This window comes from Macaca mulatta, chromosome 11 (assembly GCF_049350105.2).
Source record: "Macaca mulatta isolate MMU2019108-1 chromosome 11, T2T-MMU8v2.0, whole genome shotgun sequence".
Classification (NCBI taxonomy): Eukaryota; Metazoa; Chordata; class Mammalia; order Primates; family Cercopithecidae; genus Macaca; species Macaca mulatta.
This window is the reverse complement of record NC_133416.1, coordinates 50,793,964-50,809,556: the sequence shown is the minus strand read 5'-3', so window position 1 is coordinate 50,809,556 and position 15,593 is coordinate 50,793,964. Positions and strand designations below refer to the sequence as shown.

General features: G+C 35.5%; 1 protein-coding gene across 1 annotated transcript; it reads left to right on the top strand.

Moving 5' to 3' along the window:
• Positions 1–2,158: 2,158 nt before the first annotated feature.
• TWF1 (twinfilin actin binding protein 1) lies at positions 2,159–14,755 on the top strand. The gene is made up of 9 exons (XM_015151519.3): positions 2,159–2,254; positions 3,897–3,974; positions 6,002–6,180; positions 7,957–8,052; positions 8,974–9,078; positions 10,671–10,796; positions 11,053–11,203; positions 11,385–11,506; positions 12,720–14,755. The coding sequence occupies exons 1-9, from the start codon at positions 2,230–2,232 to the stop codon at positions 12,888–12,890; spliced, it is 1,053 nt and encodes a 350-aa protein (XP_015007005.2). The 5' UTR covers positions 2,159–2,229; the 3' UTR covers positions 12,891–14,755.
• The last annotated feature ends 838 nt before the right edge of the window (positions 14,756–15,593 follow it).

The window sequence follows — 15,593 nt, the reverse complement described above, 5'->3', positions numbered from 1 at the left end:
TGTTTCCCACACCCCAGATCCGTCTCCCCTCCTGTGATAATTGCCTTTCACTCATGGGCAGTGTACATTGGGTAAACCAGCCAGCTTGGCCAAGAATGACTTGACACAAGCCAAGCAGGGTCATTCACATGCTTTCTCTTGGGAACTTTAAACTTGGACTTAGAAGAGCTATTTAATCTCTGCATGCAGCTACAACCCTGTCAAGTCGGAAAGGGTAGGGTAGCCATATTCAGCCATTTTGACTGCACAAGCAGAGAGATCCTATTTGGAGAAAAATAAGAGAAAAGCGGAGGTGACAACCAGGTTGTCAAGATCTATAAGATCCTCCAATATCCTTAGAATAAACGCTCTTATCTGCATACGTTGTCTTCAAAGGGTTTGTTTCTTACAGACACTTGTCTTGGCCTTGAAACCTGCTGACTTCCCAACTCTGTGGTTCAATTTCCAAACCTCTTAAAGCTAAAAAAAAAAACCTGATATTTTGTTTGGCCCGTCACACAGGATTATGTTGGACTCAAATAAATCTATTATATATTCTTTGAAAACTGTACCATACAAATCTAAGGTATTATTCTCATGAGAGCTCTGGCAAATGTTCACTAAATGGAGACACAATAGATGAAAAACAGTGGGAAAATATTTGTGGCTAGAGCAGAGCAAGGCATCCAACACCCTTGAAGCTTTTAGGTCAAACTGCTGTACAGGCAGTAAATAAGCACTTTCTGGTGGCTGTCAGGGTGGCCCCAACCTAATCAGACATTCCTCTTCTTTAGGACTGAGCATATGGTGGTCTTTCTCAAGGATGAATATAGAAGGATTATATTTTTCTCATCTGTACTCTTGAGCAACGCCAACTTCCTTAAGCAATTTCCCTGAGATATGAGGATATGAATCAGTTAAAACACTGCAAGTCAACTCTGCAATTTTCTCTCTGCTCAGCGATGTAGTAAAAAACTGGTAAATCAGGGCGAACCATTGTGTCAGGAAGAATTGGGTTAGAATGAAACTCCTCCCTACATTTCTTAAATCCATACAAGTCATAAAACTCAGATTTAGTTTATTACCGAATATAAGAATATGTCTGAAAAACAGAGCTCAGATAACAGGGAATAGACCATAACCTTGTTTGCTGTGATCCTTGTAAAGAAAAACAATTGCAGGCCTGTGAATTACTCATTAAAAATACATTGTATAGTATTTGAATAGTGATTAACTCGCACTTATATTATTGACCTGAATAAATTACTTGTTCATTAGATTATAATTTTGTATATGTGTGACTTCAAGGCCCTAAAAATAATAACTAGCTTCTCACCTAGTAGCAGTAGAGAAGCAGTACCAAAAAAACCCAAACTCCCCCAAAAACTAACATTACCTTTCAGGAACTATATGTTTGTAAAAGCAGGAATGGAAAAGATTTTAAAGTAATACCTGCTGTTACCTTACAAATCTGTCCAAGTGAATTTTGAATAATTATTGGATTAAATAATAAACTGCCAACCTAAAGCAGAGCAGGATTTGCAATGGTATAATCGACCACAGAGGGATACTCAAATCAGCTAATCTCTTAGTGGCTGTCTCTTTTTGGAGTGAAGAGAAAGATACAGTGAGTCTCTAAATGTGTCCAACTGAAAAGAAAAGTTAACAGTCTGAGATTAACTCAATTTAAAATCGTGGAAAAATTTGATGAAAGGCAGTCTATAATATATTCTTTCAAAACAGTGGAGCAAGGAGAAGGCTCTTCTACACTAAACGGTATCGATTATAGGAAGAGTAAACCAAGAAAGATAATGTGCACATCTTTTTTAAGCTGAAAATGCCTATTTGGTAAAATGATCATTTCTGTTTTAAAACATCCCTTCGCTGAGGCAGCGAATGGCGGCGTCGGCGCGATCTTCAGAGGGCAGACGTCGGAGCACGGAGCTGTGTAGATTCTGCGGCATTTCCCCCCAGGGAGAAGCGGGAGAGGCGGCGGCAAGAGCAGAAGCAGGACCCCAAACAGAGAGCTAAGGTCGCAAGGCCGGGGGTTGTACTGCAGCCCGACGGCCAGGAAGGGCGGTGGGGCGGTCGGGGCGCTCGGGCACTCAGTCAATCTCACGGGGCGGGGCGGCCCCGGGTCGCGGGCGGATGACGCGCCGGGACCGGCGGAGGAGCAGCCACTTCCTGGGGCCGCCGGCCGGGGCCGCTCGCCGCACTCAGCGCCGGAGCCGGGAACTAGCGGCCGCCGCCATGTCCCACCAGACCGGCATCCAAGGTAACAGAGCCCGGCGCGACCCGCAGGGAAGGGGCTCCCGGGAGGCTCGGAAGAGCCCGGAAGGCTGCAGGACGGGCAGGGCTGGAGTCTGGCCTGGACCTCCGGAAGTCGGTCTCGCGGGGCGAGCCGGGCCTCGGCGCCTCTCCGCGCTCCTGCTTCCTGGGCGCTCCCGGCCTGCGTCCTCCTCCAGCCCGGTTCCTGCTGCCGCCACATTGCAGATGGACTCGAAATTCGGGGGAGCGAAGGAAATTGGCTTTCGAGGCGGCCTGGTTGAAGGGGGCGTGCCTTCCACCGTCCCCGACATTAGCCCAACTTTCCCCCTTTTGGTCAGGTAGGGAAGAGCTGGGACAGTGGAGGCGCCTGGGGCTTCCCTACGCTGTCGAGAGCCAGGCGAGTTTTCCTTTTCATGATCCAAAGGAGAATATTACAGGACTTTGATTACGAAAAGAAACATGCCAGAATCTTTCTCACATCAGTAGGGGTGCTTCCCAAAACTCTCCAGCACTTTCTCCCCAAATAGGAAAGTGAGAGTTGTTCTGAGAAATCTCGAGTGTAGCGTGTTTGTGTTTTGATCTTTTTCCTAGGTACTCCCCAAGGGAAACTGATCTGTATAGTTGCATGTAATGCGTGCAGACAGTTCAATGTGCAGTTATATCTGACCTCCATTATTTCCTGGTTTGAAATTGGGCAGCCTGGAGGTGCTCACCTCATCAAGAGTCAAATAATATATCCCCGGGTTACTCGCGATCACTTAACGAGTTCTAGTATAAACTCAAGCTTTTACTGTTAATAGCGAGTATTTCTCCCAGATGAACACTTAATTGTATGTTTTGTTCTTAAAGATTTTTGACACCACGCCACATACCCCCTGCATGCACGCAGAAGCAAAATAGTATCAAATCTAAAAGCGTTGTTTTATTTATCCGCATTAATTTCGATACATAAATATGTCGTTATTGACTCTCATGCTTGAGCCTTATAGCAAGCACTACCTACTTACATAGTGGTTCTTGCTGCTAATAGACAACACAGGAACGAAATTAGAACGAAATCGAAGCTTTAATAGGAACACAAGCGTTAGTTATTAAATACATATTTATTCAATGATTTTAATCTAGCTTTTGAGAAATGCAAGTTAGAAAAATATAACCAGAATTAAGACAATGCATTTTACTGCCTTTTTCTTTAATCAAGTTAGGATATTTGATATTTACTGTTGTTTTTAACGGGAAAATACAGAAAGTGAATTGATGAAGGAGTGTCATAAGCTTGAAACTGAATTAGAGAATGAAAGCAGGTTTTCAATATTTTTCAAAGGAGCAATAAAAGTTTTTCAAAATTGTAATTTGCTCATTATTGGGTTTGAGTAACTTCAGTATATTCACCCCAGTGTTATTTCTGCACAGAATTATATAGCTAAAACAGATTAGAATTATTAACATACTTTTAAAATGCTAATATTTATATTTCTTAATTGTATACAGTCTTCATTATTTTATGCGGTAAAGTTTTATAATACTGATAATAAGGATGCTACATGCTCCAGATTTTTTCTTTGTGTTCTAATTAATTTTTTCAATATAGATAGGAAAGTATTTATATGTAAGTATAAAAAGTTTACTTTCTTTATCTTTTTCCACAGCGAGTGAAGATGTTAAAGAGATCTTTGCCAGAGCCAGAAATGGAAAGTACAGACTTCTGAAAATATCTATTGAAAATGGTTAGTTAAATATTTTAAAATATTTTTTGTTCCTGGATTAGTGGTGGCCGTTGTATTTTTAAACTTAGTGTGTGTTCTCAGTGATTTGAACTATTAATGTGAAGCAAGTTCAAATCTTCCCTTACAGTAACTTGGATTCCTCATATTTTGTGCAGGTCCCTGTGGGCCCCTGATTTCCTTCTGAATTATGTGACTATCAGGGAAACAGAAAGATGTTTTTTGATGTGACTTCTTCCTCTTTTACTTTTTGTGTCTTAGTTTCTGCACCACAGTCCATTTCTAATGTCAGTGCTTCCATCTCTGGAATGGAAATCACTAAACAGGTGATTATCAAAAAAAAAAAGTTACTTGTGAATTATTCAATAAAGTTTGTTTTTAAATACAAACAAAGGATTTCAAACTCCCATTTACTCCATTTGATTGCAACCTTTGCTACAGAAATGATTATCACCCTTTCTTGTTTTGGGAAAGTTCTGAGAATATAACAAACTACAAATTGATCCTTTAAAAATAATTCTGTAAACAGGGAATCTGGTTGAGTGGGAGAATCTTTTAAATCAGGCAGATTTGAATTTGGACAATTACTACTATTATAGCTACTCAGTCACAAATGAATATGTTAAAATATTCCAGCGGCCTAATTTCTTAAATATCTAAAAATATTTTGCTTTGGAAAAGTAACTTGTTCTTTCACAAACTGGAAGTAAATCTAATTTGTTTTCTGTTTTCTGCTTATGTATTAAAAGTACCACAATAGTTGATAAAATATGCATTTGTTTACATATAACATTCAATAGGAATATATGTATATTGTAAAACAACATATTTTAAAAATACTGAGGTAAAATTTTTAATACCATCACTTCCTAAGTGACCAGTTAAGGATCTAAAATGGAAAAGTTAATCTAACTAGCATCTCTACAGAAGGAAAATGGCACTACTTCCTAAATTATTATTTTCTGGTTTTACTTTTTTGTTTTGTGAAAAGTTTTAGATAAGGAAAATTCCAAAGACTAAAATTGTATCATAAATATCTATATCTCCCCTTTATTAATAACTGCTAACATTTTATCATATTTACTTCAAGCATTTTAGAAAATTCAGTGTTTTTGTGGTATAAGAGCATCCCCTTTAAACAGTTTTGCTTCTGACCTCATTCCCCTGGGGCAACTGCAGTTAGGAGTTCTGATATTTGTGCAGTGTCTTTTTACGTATATCCCTAAACAGCATATAGTGCTCTTTGAGTTCACGTAAACTGCATGATACCATCTTATTCTGTATCTTTCCTTTTTCTGAAAATGTTACATTTGCAATTAGTTTTGATAGCTCAATAATTGATTTTAAATCTGAACAGAATGTTATATGACTATGCCACACATTATTTTTCCATTCTCTTATTGATGAACATTGAGGCTATTTCCAGTCTTCATTGTTACTGTATAGTGCTGCAGTGAACACCTTTGTATTTATGTGTAAGAGTTTCTGTATGCATAGTAGATTCACAACTTTACTTGATTCTGCCGAATAGCATTTCAAAGTGGCCATACCAGTGTATGCATCTAGGCAAATGTTTAAATCTGTAGCATTATGGCCAAATAAATAGGAGTTAAACCTGGTTTTATTTAATATTTCTTACTGTACAATTCAATGTTAATGTCAGAAATTATACTTTTGAATGGTAGTTTAAATGTATTTTGTTGATAACTTAAGCACAGACATTTTGGAAAGTAGAAATGTAACCACCCATTATTTGACCATTCAATTCAACTGTTATGATCATTTTTATATGTTTCTTTCTTAGGCTGTGTATATTTTTAAAATTTTAACCATGTTCATAAAAAGTTATCAGTTTTTATAATACTCTGTATCATAATTACTTTCTATGCTGCCACATTTTTCTTTTCAACTTTTCGATGTGAATAATAGTAACTGGGAAATGACTATGTATTTATTTTTCTAGTCTTCATCACACTACCACTTGATATTTCAAACCATTTACCTATCTTTCTAAAAATAATTTTTCATAGAACAACTTGTGATTGGATCATATAGTCAGCCTTCAGATTCCTGGGATAAGGATTATGATTCCTTTGTTTTACCCCTGTTGGAGGACAAACAACCGTGCTATATATTATTCAGGTTAGATTCTCAGAATGCCCAGGGATATGAATGGATATTCATTGCATGGTCTCCAGATCATTCTCATGTAAGTAACTTTTTTATAGTTTGTTTAACATTAAATGCTAGAAAGATGTTTTTGAAATTTCTAGGTCAAATAAAGGTTAAAAAGCAATAATTATTTCCCATAGAAGGGAATGATCATGAGGAAAATGCTAGGATTTATAATATAGAATCAGGAATAATGTGCTCAGATTTGGGAGTTTTGCCATTGAAATCAAAATAATTATTATTGATTTAAGATTTAAAAATTTGTGGCAATGGCAATTTTTTCTTTTTTTTCTTTTTTTAAAGCAGAATGTCACTCTGTCGTCCAGACCAGAGTGCAGTGGTGCAATCTTGGCTCACTGCAACCTCTGCCTCCCAGGCTCAAGTGATTTTCCCACCTCAGCCTCCTGAGTAGCTGGGATTACAGGCATGTGTCACACCATACCCGGCTAATTTTTATATTTTTAGTAGAGATGGGGTTTCACCGTGTTGCCCAGGATGGTCTTAAACTCATGGCCTTAAGTGATCCACCCACCTCGGCCTCCCAAAATGCTGGGATTACAGGCATGAGCCACTGTGTCCAACCTAATTTGTGGTAATTTTAAAATGACTCCATGGGCCTCTGAAATATGAAACTGCCTGGCCCTGAGAGTAATAATTGTAATAAATCTGAGAACTAATTGAACATAATATTAAATTTTGTTAGTATTATGCATTTATTAATCACTACCATTCAAGTGATGGGCCTGCATACAAACAAGTATTTTAGGAAAGCTGGTAGTAGATTGACTAAATAGAACAATAGACTAGACAGAATTAATATATGAACATGGCCCAATATTTGAAAAATTAATTTGAATTTTTCTTATTAAAAAATAATTATTTTTAAAGTTATCTAGATATTGTTCTCAAAAGATCATCCCATTCCTGTTTAATTCCCCATGTTCTATCTGAAAGAAATACTGGATTTGACCATGTAGGATTATGAAATTATTTGTTAATTGGTAGTTACCTTTGTTAGCTTTCCATAGATACTATTGACTCTTTAATTTGTTTTCCATCTTTGTGTCCCGCCTAGAATGGTATGTGCCATCAGTAAGCCATGAATTTTGATTCTTAACAACTTAATTCGTAATATTTGATACAGCTTTGAGAAGAATGTCACTATCAAAGTTACTTCATTTCAGTTTTCCTCATATTTTAATTTTTTTATTCTTGAACTCATGAGTTTGCAAAATAAAGAATTTAAACAATTTATATTTTTTTCAACTTTAAAATGTGGCCAGGCATGGTGGCTCATGCCGGTAATCCCTAAACTTTGGGAAGCTGAGGCGGGTGGATCACCAGAGGTCAGGAGTTTGAGACCAGCCTGACCAACATGGTGAAACCCCGTCTGTACTAAAAATACAAAAAATTAGCCGGGCGTGGTGGTGCACGCCTGTAATCCCACCTACTCAGGAGGCTGAGGCAGGAGAATCACTTGAACCTGGGAGGCGGAGGTTGCAGTGAACTGAGATCGTGCCATTACACTCCAGCCTGGGCAACAAGAGCAAATCTGCACCTCAAAAAACAAAAAAAGTGACATTGTAAATTGAAGTCTATCTTAATAGCCATTGAATAGTTTAGATGCCCATGTTAATGATGGTTATTTGTACACATATATTTTAGCATATTATAGTGGGTGGACTTCAGCTCAGTTTTATTTTTAATATTTTTTATTTTTAATATGATTTAGGATATTAATACATTCAAAATGTGCTTTCTTTTGTAATGTTTTCATTTATTAACTTCTAAGTAAACTTTCACAACTGAATAGGTTCGTCAAAAAATGTTGTATGCAGCAACAAGAGCAACTCTGAAGAAGGAATTTGGAGGTGGCCACATTAAAGATGAAGTATTTGGAACAGTAAAGGTATTATATTTTTATGTGGATTCTATATGTTGCAATTAAAATGATTAAAGAAGAACTCCTAGGTAATGGGTAATTGATATGAATTCAGATGGATAATCTGAAAACATGAGAATAAGAGAAATACTATATTTCATATGATATAAAAGTTACCTGATGTAACTTTGAGTTTATTCATTTGTATCTGTTTGACATTGACAATAAGTGTATTGAAACATACTGATTCTTCTAATATACATGGTAAATATATGTATTTACATGTATATACACAAATTGAAACACTGAAATATATTTTTGAACTTTTTTGTTTGTTTAGAGCTTTTCTGATTCAGAAAGTCATATAATCTAGTGGAAAGAGCACAAGACTAGATGGGAATATATTGCTGCTTCACCATTAATTGTGAAGTCGGCCGGTTTCTCAATTTCATGAGTCTCAGTCTTCTAAACCACAAAATTTTGATGATAGGTAGACCTCTTTGTAGTATTTTTTTCTTTTGACATGAAAACTATAATAGTTTTCCATGAATAATTACAAAGAAATTATATAAATCATTATAACATAGTATTCAGAATCTGAATATGTTGATTATTGGATAATCATTGGGCAGTTTTCCCCAGAAGGTTAATTACAGTTGTCCTATAGACTTAAAGGATGACCAGGTTCAGTATTTCACTTTGCCAGTATGAAACTCATACAAACTATTTAGTAATTATGAAACGTCATATAAAATGAACAGTAGGTACTCCCGTTAAAAAGTTTTGAAACTTAAAATTGAGGATTAAAGTAAAAATATATTAAAATTCATAATGCTATTTATTTTAATTTAAAATCTTTTCTGTTAATGATTTTGCTTTTCCTAAAGTAACCTCACTGTCGTTTTAATTCTAGAGAATTACTGATTATAGTCTATTCTGTACTTGCAGGAAGATGTATCATTACATGGATATAAAAAATACTTGCTATCACAATCTTCCCCTGCCCCACTGACTGCAGCTGAGGAAGAATTACGACAGATTAAAATCAGTGAGGTAAGTTACAACTTCAAAGCCTTTGCACGATTTTAAGTGTTTGAAAATACCATATTTTTAATTAGTAGATGTGGGAGGTAACTAGAGATTAAAGAAGTTAGGTAGCTTAGGTTTATTCCGTTTCGTTTAGAGATAAGTCTGTGTGCTTAATGTCTTTTCAGAAAAGAAAAGTTAAAAATGAATATTAAACTTTATATGCATTTTATAAGTAGCTTAGAATATTAAACTTTATATGCATTTTATAAATAGCTTTTCCTGTAATCTTCCTGTCAGAATAGTAAATCTTCCTGTTGAAGTACAACTGTTGCAAACTTTGTACTTTGAATATTATATAGAGAAAAAGTGTGTTACCCATTTAGTGCAAAGAATATATCTAATAAGGTTGCCTGAAGCAGATTATTGTTTTGTTGGCTTTCTGGAGAGTCTACAAATTAAATTCTGTGAACTCTACTTGAATAGAGATATATATGGAAGATGATTATTTGAGTACTTGTTGAGCATATTTGAGTCAATAAATTTCAGCCATATTATTTTGTAGTTTATCATTATTTTTAATATGTTTTCTACAGCCATTCTAATATACTGGAATAACTACTGTATTTCTACTGGGACTTTGCAGAAAAGAACAAGTGGCTGAAACCACTATTCATTAGCCTGAGTCACAGACTAATAGGAATCAGTCTGGAGAACGGTTGAATATCATTTAATATTAAACTGGTAGCAAGGATCTGTCATATGATTTTAATTCATGTTATTTGAGTAGGGCTTTTTATATGATTTTTTTTTTTTTTACAAGTTTGATAGTTTGTTTTATTCCTTGCACTCAGAGCCCAGAGGATCATTTTGGGGTATGCATTCGCATATGTTCTATGATGTTTTCATTAACTAATATCATTTATGCTGTAGAATCTCCATTCATTTTTTTAAAAGTAAAATTTCTATTGTACTTTCTGTTGCAACACTGCAAATGAGACGCTCTGCTAGCTATCATTTATCAAGTATAAAAATCTTAAACATGTGCATTGAATGCTTTCTTATCTTTCTCCTCTTCCAGTACATGCACACCATGTTCTTAGTAAAGAAATCTCTTTAAGTCTGGAACTTCTGCAGTAGTATAACTTGTTGAGCTGTGTTATGTCTTTGTACACTGTTTGTACTTCCTTTCAATTCAGTGCATGGTGTTTGTGTTGCGTTTTCTGTCCAACAGAACAAAGTAAAGTTCTATACATACTGTATGTAGATTATTGTTTATAAATTCTATCAAGTAAAATTTTATAACTAATGGTGTAATCTAAAGAGCTTGTGTAGCTCATTGAAATTGTGCCAAACCAAACATAAAAACAAACGCTCCCAAACCCCACTAATTTTGTACACTCATGCAAATGTTCACTTCCAACATTGTCATAAAGATGTGTCATGCACTCTGCATGTTGACAAAATGCTAGCAGGACCGTGAACAAATGTGAAAAATAATTTTAATTATAGGCTGGGCTAGGGTTGAATGATGCTATTTTATAGAGGTTGGGTTTTCTTATTTTTGCCATAGGATACTGCTAACTGCTAAACTTGTAAATTAAATCTGTCATACTTAGGTACAGACTGACGTGGGTGTGGACACTAAGCATCAAACACTACAAGGAGTAGCATTTCCCATTTCTCGAGAAGCCTTTCAGGCTTTGGAAAAATTGAATAACAGACAGCTCAATTATGTGCAGTTGGTAAGAGATGTATAATGATTATTAAGTGGCTGCTCTTTTTGGTAGTTTATGGCTCATATAGGGTTTATTTTTAATGTATTTTAAATTTTAAATATGCTTTCTGATTTCTAAAATTCATTTTGTAAATGTTTGTTGTGAAAAAGTCAAACAGTGCAGAACTAAGTTCCTCCTTTATCTCTTAGTCTTTTTATTACATGTTTTAACTTAATTTCCTTATATCTGGTTTTAATGAATATATTTTGTTTCTTATTGGCAGGAAATAGATATAAAAAATGAAATTATAATTTTGGCCAACACAACAAATACAGAACTAAAAGATTTGCCAAAGAGGATTCCCAAGGATTCAGCTCGTTACCATTTCTTTCTGTATAAACATTCCCATGAAGGAGACTATTTAGAGTCCATAGGTATATGATACATTGTTTTTAACACGTTACTTTCAGTTTGTTTATTAGTGTATCAGCCCTATATGCTTACTTATTTCTTGCCCAGAGGGCTTAGCTGTAGTTTTATGAAGTTTATGTATGTAGTTTTATGAAGTTTATGTATTGATATGCTAATTATATTTGTTATTATTTGAACTTACAGTTTTTATTTATTCAATGCCCGGATACACATGCAGTATAAGAGAGCGGATGCTGTATTCTAGCTGCAAGAGCCCTCTGCTAGAAATTGTAGAAAGACAACTACAAATGGATGTAATTAGAAAGGTAGCCATTTTAAAATCTTCAGTTTTGGCTAAATTTTTCTTTTCATTTCTATGTAGTTTCTGATGTAGTGTGATTTATAAATGAAAATATTTATTTTTCTTGTTATCATCCTAAATCCTTAGGATCTCCTCTAAGTGCCTGGGGACTACCTATCATGATCCCCATCTCTATATATATCTGTACTTTCTAGTAAGCCACATGTGGCTATTTAACTTTAAATAAGATTTAAAGTTCTGTTTCTTAACTCCACTATCCTCATGTCAAATGCTTATTAGCTAAATGTGGTTACTGGCTACTTTATTGGTTAGTGCAGAATGTATAGGACATTTCCATCAGTGCAAAAAGTCCTATTGGACAGTGCTGCGAGAGCTACATACTTGTGATTATTTCTGGACTCCATATTAATAAGGAATTACAGTCTCCATTATGACTGTGAATTATGGGATGGTTGGGAGTCTTTCCAGTTTGGGGGAAGTAAGGAATAAGCATAAACATTTGAATTTTGGAAACTAAGCTACCAGTTTTCTTAATTTAATTTTCTTAAGTACAGATAGGGCATGGGGAAAGATATATATTCTTGAGCCCTTAAACTCATATGAATACAGGTCCTTAAAAACTACCAGTGTTTTTAGGTTCTGAACCCTTCATGCTTTTTAAGTTCCTAAGAATCAATCACTTTATCATGGGTAGCACCTTCTATAGCAGGGATCAGCTGACTTTTTCTACAAAGGACCAAATAGTAAGTAAAGGCTTTGCCAGGCCACATATAATCTCTGACATATTGTTGTTTAACAACCCTTAAAAAATGTAAAACAATCTTACCTTGGGCAAGATTTGGCCTTTGGGCCATGGTTTGTTTACCTCTCTTGTAGAGGGCTTTCAAGTGACCCAAGTGATGAAAGGGCCATAAGTAAATGTTCCTTGAATAAATAGTGTATCACAGCAACTTGAGAATATAGTGGTGGCTTCTACTTTTAAATATTATTTAAACTGGAGCAGTAAGAAAGAACCAAGAAGGAAGTGAATGTAGCTGATTATATATTCAAGCAATTTAGCCCCTTCCCCCAAAAGAAGAAAGTGAAACTGTTTACATATGGTCCTTGATTCTGCCTTACTGGAATGGGTATTATTTGTGAGCATTCATATACCTGAAAACCAGCTTGTTGCTTGTATTAGGTTTTGAATGTTGTGCTTCTAATTTTATCTTTTACAGATTGAGATAGACAATGGGGATGAGTTGACTGCAGACTTCCTTTATGAAGAAGTACATCCCAAGCAGCATGCACACAAGCAAAGTTTTGCAAAACCAAAAGGTCCTGCAGGAAAAAGAGGAATTCGAAGACTAATTAGGGGCCCAGCGGAAACTGAAGCTACTACTGATTAAAGTCATCACAATAAACATTGCAATACTAGTTTTTTAAAAGTCCAGCTTTTAGTACAGGAGAACTGAAATCATTCCATGTTGATATAAAGTGGGAAAAAAAATTGTACTTTTTGGAAAATGGCACTTTTCACTTCTGTGTATTTTTAAAATTAATGTTATAGAAAACTCATGATTTCTACTTTTGAGTTAAAGCTAGAAAAGGGTTCAACATAGTGTTTAATTTTGTCACACTGTTTTCATAGTGTTGATTCTACACTACAAATACTTCTTAAAATTTTATACAGTTGGGCCAGTTCTAGAAAGTCTGATGTCTCAAAGGGTAAACTTCCTACTTTCTTGTGGGACAGAAAGACCTTAAAGTATTCATACTACTTAATGAATATGTTAAGGACCAGGCTAGAGTATTTTCTAAGCTGGAAACTTAGTATGTCTTGGAAAAGGCCAGAAGTTGCTTACTCCGAGTAGCTGTGCTAGCTCTGTCAGACTGTAGGATCATGTCTGCAATTTTTAGAAATAGTGCTTTACATTGCAGCAGTCTTTTATATTTGACTTTTTTTTAATAGCATTAAAATTGCAGATCAGCTCACTCTGAAACTTTAAGGGTACTAGATATTTTCTATACTGCAGGATTTCTGATGACATTGAAAGACTTTAAACAGCCTTAGTAAATGATCTAATGCTCTGTGAGGCCAAAAATTTATGTTCAGATTGAAATTTAAATTAATATCATCAAAAGGAAACAAAAAATGTTGAGTTTTAAAAATCAGGATTGACTTTTTTCTCCAAAACCATACATTTATAGGCAAATTGTGTTCTTTATCACTTCTGAGCAAATACTCAGATTTAAAATGACTTTAAAGTCCTGGTACTTAACAGGCTAACACAGATAAACACCTTAATAATCTCAGTTAATACTGTATTTCAAAACACATTTAACTGTTTTCTAATGCTTTGCATTATCAGTTATAACCTAGAGAGATTTTGAGCCTCATATTTCTTTGATACTTGAAATAGAGGGAGCTAGAACACTTCATGTTTGATCTGTTAAACCTGCTGCAAGAGCCATAACTTTGAGGCATTTTCTAAATGAAATGTGGGGATCTAGGATTTGTAATTTCTTGATCTAAACTTTATGCTGCGTAAATCAGTTACCGGAAATGCACATTTCATAGTGTGAAGCACTCATTTCTAAACCTTATTATCTAAGGTAATATATGCACCTTTCAGAAATTTGTGTTCGAGTAAGTAAAGCATATTAGAATAATTATGGGTTGACAGATTTTTAAAATAGAATTTAGAGTATTTGTGTGGGGTTTTGTTTGTTTACAAATAATCAGACTATAATATTTAAACATGCAGAATAACTGACAATGTTGCACTTGTTTACTAAAGATATAAGTTGTTCCATGGGTGTACATGTAGACAGACACACATACACCCAAATTACTGCATTAAGCATCCTGGAGCTGTGTTGCAGACCATAGCTGAAGCTGGTATTTTCAGTCAGGAAGACTACCTGTCACGAAGGTATAAAATAATTTAGAAGTGAATGTTTTTCTGTACCATCTATGTGCAATTATACTCTAAATTCCACTACACTACATTAAAACAAATGGACATTCCAGAATATAGATGTGATTATAGTCTTAAACTGATTATTACTAAACCAATGATTGCTGAAAATCAGTGATGCATTTGTTATAGAGTATAACTCATCGTTTACAGTATGTTTTAGTTGGCATTATCATATCGATGGTGAATAACGTATTCCCAGTAAATTTATATAGCAGTGAAGAATTTACATGCCTTCTGGTGGACATTTTATAAGTGCATTTTATATCACAATAAAAATTTTTTCTCTTTAAGTTGTGTATGTTCTGTTGGTTTTTCTACTGTAGTTTTTTGTAATGTTTGTATAATTTTGCATAACTCAGTACCTGGTGTTAGGTTAGAAATCCCATTCATTTATTTGTTAGTCTGCCTAAGTCCAAAAAGGATTTTAAGTAGCTTTAAACCTAGGCAAGGATAATTGTGACTACAGAGTGCTTAGATTAAAAATTTGCCACTGTTGTAGCAATAGTAAAAATGCCATGAGTTACTCATTTTCTGTGATAGAAGCACCCCAGTACCAATTTACTTGACACTAAACTCTTCAGACTTGCCACTGTATTCATTCATCTGAAAAACGTTGAATGCACTCCCGTGTGCAATTTGGTTTCAAATCCTTTTTATTAGAGATGTGACAAAATGGATGTCTTTGGTAGCAGTTTTACAAAAGATGCTGAAGTAGCTTTAGAAAGGCTTATTGGGCCGGGCGTGGTGGCTCACGCCTGTAATACCAACACTTTGGGAGGCTGAGGTGGGCAGATCACAAGGTCGGGAGATCGAGACCATCCTGGCTGACACAGTGAAACCCTGTCTCTACTAAAAATACAAAAAAATTAGCCGGGCGTGGTGGTGGGCGCCTGTAGTCCCAGCTACAGGCTGGGCAGGAGAGTGGTGTGAACCTGGGAGGTGGAGCTTGCAGTGAGCGGAGATCGCGCCACTACTACAGCCCGGGTGACAGAGAGAGACTCTCTCAAAAAACAAAAAGGCTCATTGTTAAAACTTTTAAACACTGAAGCTAAGGCAGTTCTACTCAGAACTAAAATAATATGCCTGAGGTTCGTACTGTAAATAGTTTGGTGTATATCCTTTCACATT